At 40.3% G+C, this 2238-nt stretch overlaps 1 protein-coding gene across 1 annotated transcript in view; it reads left to right on the top strand.

Moving 5' to 3' along the window:
- porb (P450 (cytochrome) oxidoreductase b) overlaps positions 1-2238 on the top strand; it is a 15833-nt gene extending 13595 nt beyond the window's left edge. Inside the window, 6 exon segments of the mRNA XM_058634467.1 lie at positions 49-133; positions 136-266; positions 268-317; positions 568-713; positions 894-979; positions 1165-2238. Coding sequence (XP_058490450.1) covers positions 49-133; positions 136-266; positions 268-317; positions 568-713; positions 894-979; positions 1165-1309 — 643 coding nt within the window. The 3' untranslated portion in view covers positions 1310-2238.

A 2238-nucleotide genomic window follows, 5' to 3' on the forward strand; every position in this document is an offset into this window, starting at 1 on the left:
AAAGGGTTAAATCCGATGAGGCCATTATTAACTCTCCTCTGTTATTTAGGTTCACCCAAACAGCATCCACATTTGTGCCGTAGTGGTGGAGTACAAGACCAAGACAGGCCGCACTAACAAGGGAGTTGCCACCAGACCTGGCTGAAGAATAAACAGATCACTGACAACGGCCACAAATCCACTGTGCCCATGTTCATCCGTAAGTCTCAGTTCCGCCTACCCTTCAAAGCCACCAACCCTGTCATCATGATTGGTCCTGGACTGGAATCGCTCCTTCATGGGCTTCATCCAGGAGAGGGCCTGGCTCAAGGAGCAAGGTATTTACAGAAGCCGCATACGTTTGTTTCTCAAAGAAAGGATAATTAGTAGAACACCAAACATGTTAACCATCTTATCATTGTATAGAGCACTCATTCCGAGAGAGTGGGCATGAACCCACTAATGCACGATGAGCCAGTCAGATTGCACAAATGTACTTTGCTGCTGCAGAGTAAAGAGTTTGGCTGTTTTTATAACATGGTGAATGTGGTAAATCAATGATCACTTTTGTTTTGCTTCTGTTTATAGCAAAGGAGGTTGGAGAGACGGTGATGTTTTTTGGCTGCAGGCATAAGAATGAGGATTATCTGTACCAGGAGGAGCTGGAGGAAGCAGAGAAGACTGGAGTCCTAACACAGCTCAACGTCGCCTTCTCCAGGGACCAGGAGCACAAGGTATGACTGAATCACCTATGCTGATAGGCTGCGTTTATGATACTTATGAAACTGCTCTAATTGTATTGCTTGGTAGAGGAGAACCTGTTGAAACCCAGGCCTTTACTTAGTGTTTTAAATGGGCATTTTGAAGTTTTTGACAATAGGTTTTTTGTTGTCTTCTCATTCTTTTAAATACAGGTTTACGTGCAGCATCTCTTAAAGAAAAGCAAGGAGCACCTTTGGAAGTTGATTCATACAAACAATGCTCACATCTACATCTGCGGGTAAGTGCCACTAGATAAAATGATACTTTTTTTAATTTTTGAGTGGAACAATGAAAGTCTGACTGATGCAAATTATATTCTATTTTACTTTAAATGAAACTGTCCTCAAATCTGACATTCTTATTATTATAAACACTACAATCGTGAGAAGAACAAACCTTAATTGACTTTTTTTCCTGATTCAGGGATGCAAGGAACATGGCTAGAGATGTGCAGACATCCTTCTATGAGATCGCAGAAGAAATGGGAGGCATGACACGCACCCAGTCCACAGATTACGTCAAAAAACTGATGGCCAAGGGACGCTACTCACAAGACGTGTGGAGTTAAAGAGCCTTTAATGGCCTCTTTCTGACTGCTCAAGTGGGGTTCTTTTTTTTTTTCTTTTTATACTGTATGTCTGTTGTGTACACACACAAACACACTTTGGTTCATGAAAGCCACAGGTAGCAGAATACCATCAGGCAAACCCTACCTCAGCAGCAGGTTGTTATAAATCCATTGGGCAATTTCAATCTGTATTTTTCTGTTTACCATACCACCATAATGTCTGTTAGAGTCCTTGCTTGAGCCAGAGTCACAGACCAAACTACAATAACCCAAAATGGAGGTGCTTGTGAATTAATGAATAAGTGTAATTGGCTGTTCGATAAACATTCTGGGCCGTCCAATCAAATGTGGAAACCTCTGCTGGCTTGAGTGAACTCACGACAATTGGCACTGTCGTTTCAGATTTCATTTTGATTTGACACCTTTTTCGTATGAGCCTGTCCCATCTGTTTTCAGTCCAACATGTACGTATATGTACATAACTTAATTCCACTGTGAACACGACAATTTTAACAGAAAAATTCTAGTGCTTGTTCAGTTTGCCGTCATGAAGCGTTCATGACTTTCATTATCATAACACGTCTAGATGAATACGAGTGTTGTCTGCTCCCCTTCCAGCAGTCTCAGCATTCGTTACTTATCCTCAAGAGATGATCTAGCCCTACTTTGTCATCTTAAAAATACAGTTTTAAAAACTTTGTGAGAGGCGTCGACGAAGTATTTGCTACGACAGCTTGACATCATTGGTACATTTTTAATCTCAACGTTTTTTTTTTTTGACAAGGGATCTTACCTTATATGCACAATATGATATGATAGTGGTAACCTACAGTTGCAAAGGGAACACCATTTATAGAAGAAAAATAAAATTATGATTAACATTTGTCATCTTTCAAATAAACCCTGTCATTAAACATAATGCAAATGAA

This window comes from Solea solea, chromosome 7 (assembly GCF_958295425.1).
Source record: "Solea solea chromosome 7, fSolSol10.1, whole genome shotgun sequence".
NCBI lineage: Eukaryota > Metazoa > Chordata > Actinopteri > Pleuronectiformes > Soleidae > Solea > Solea solea.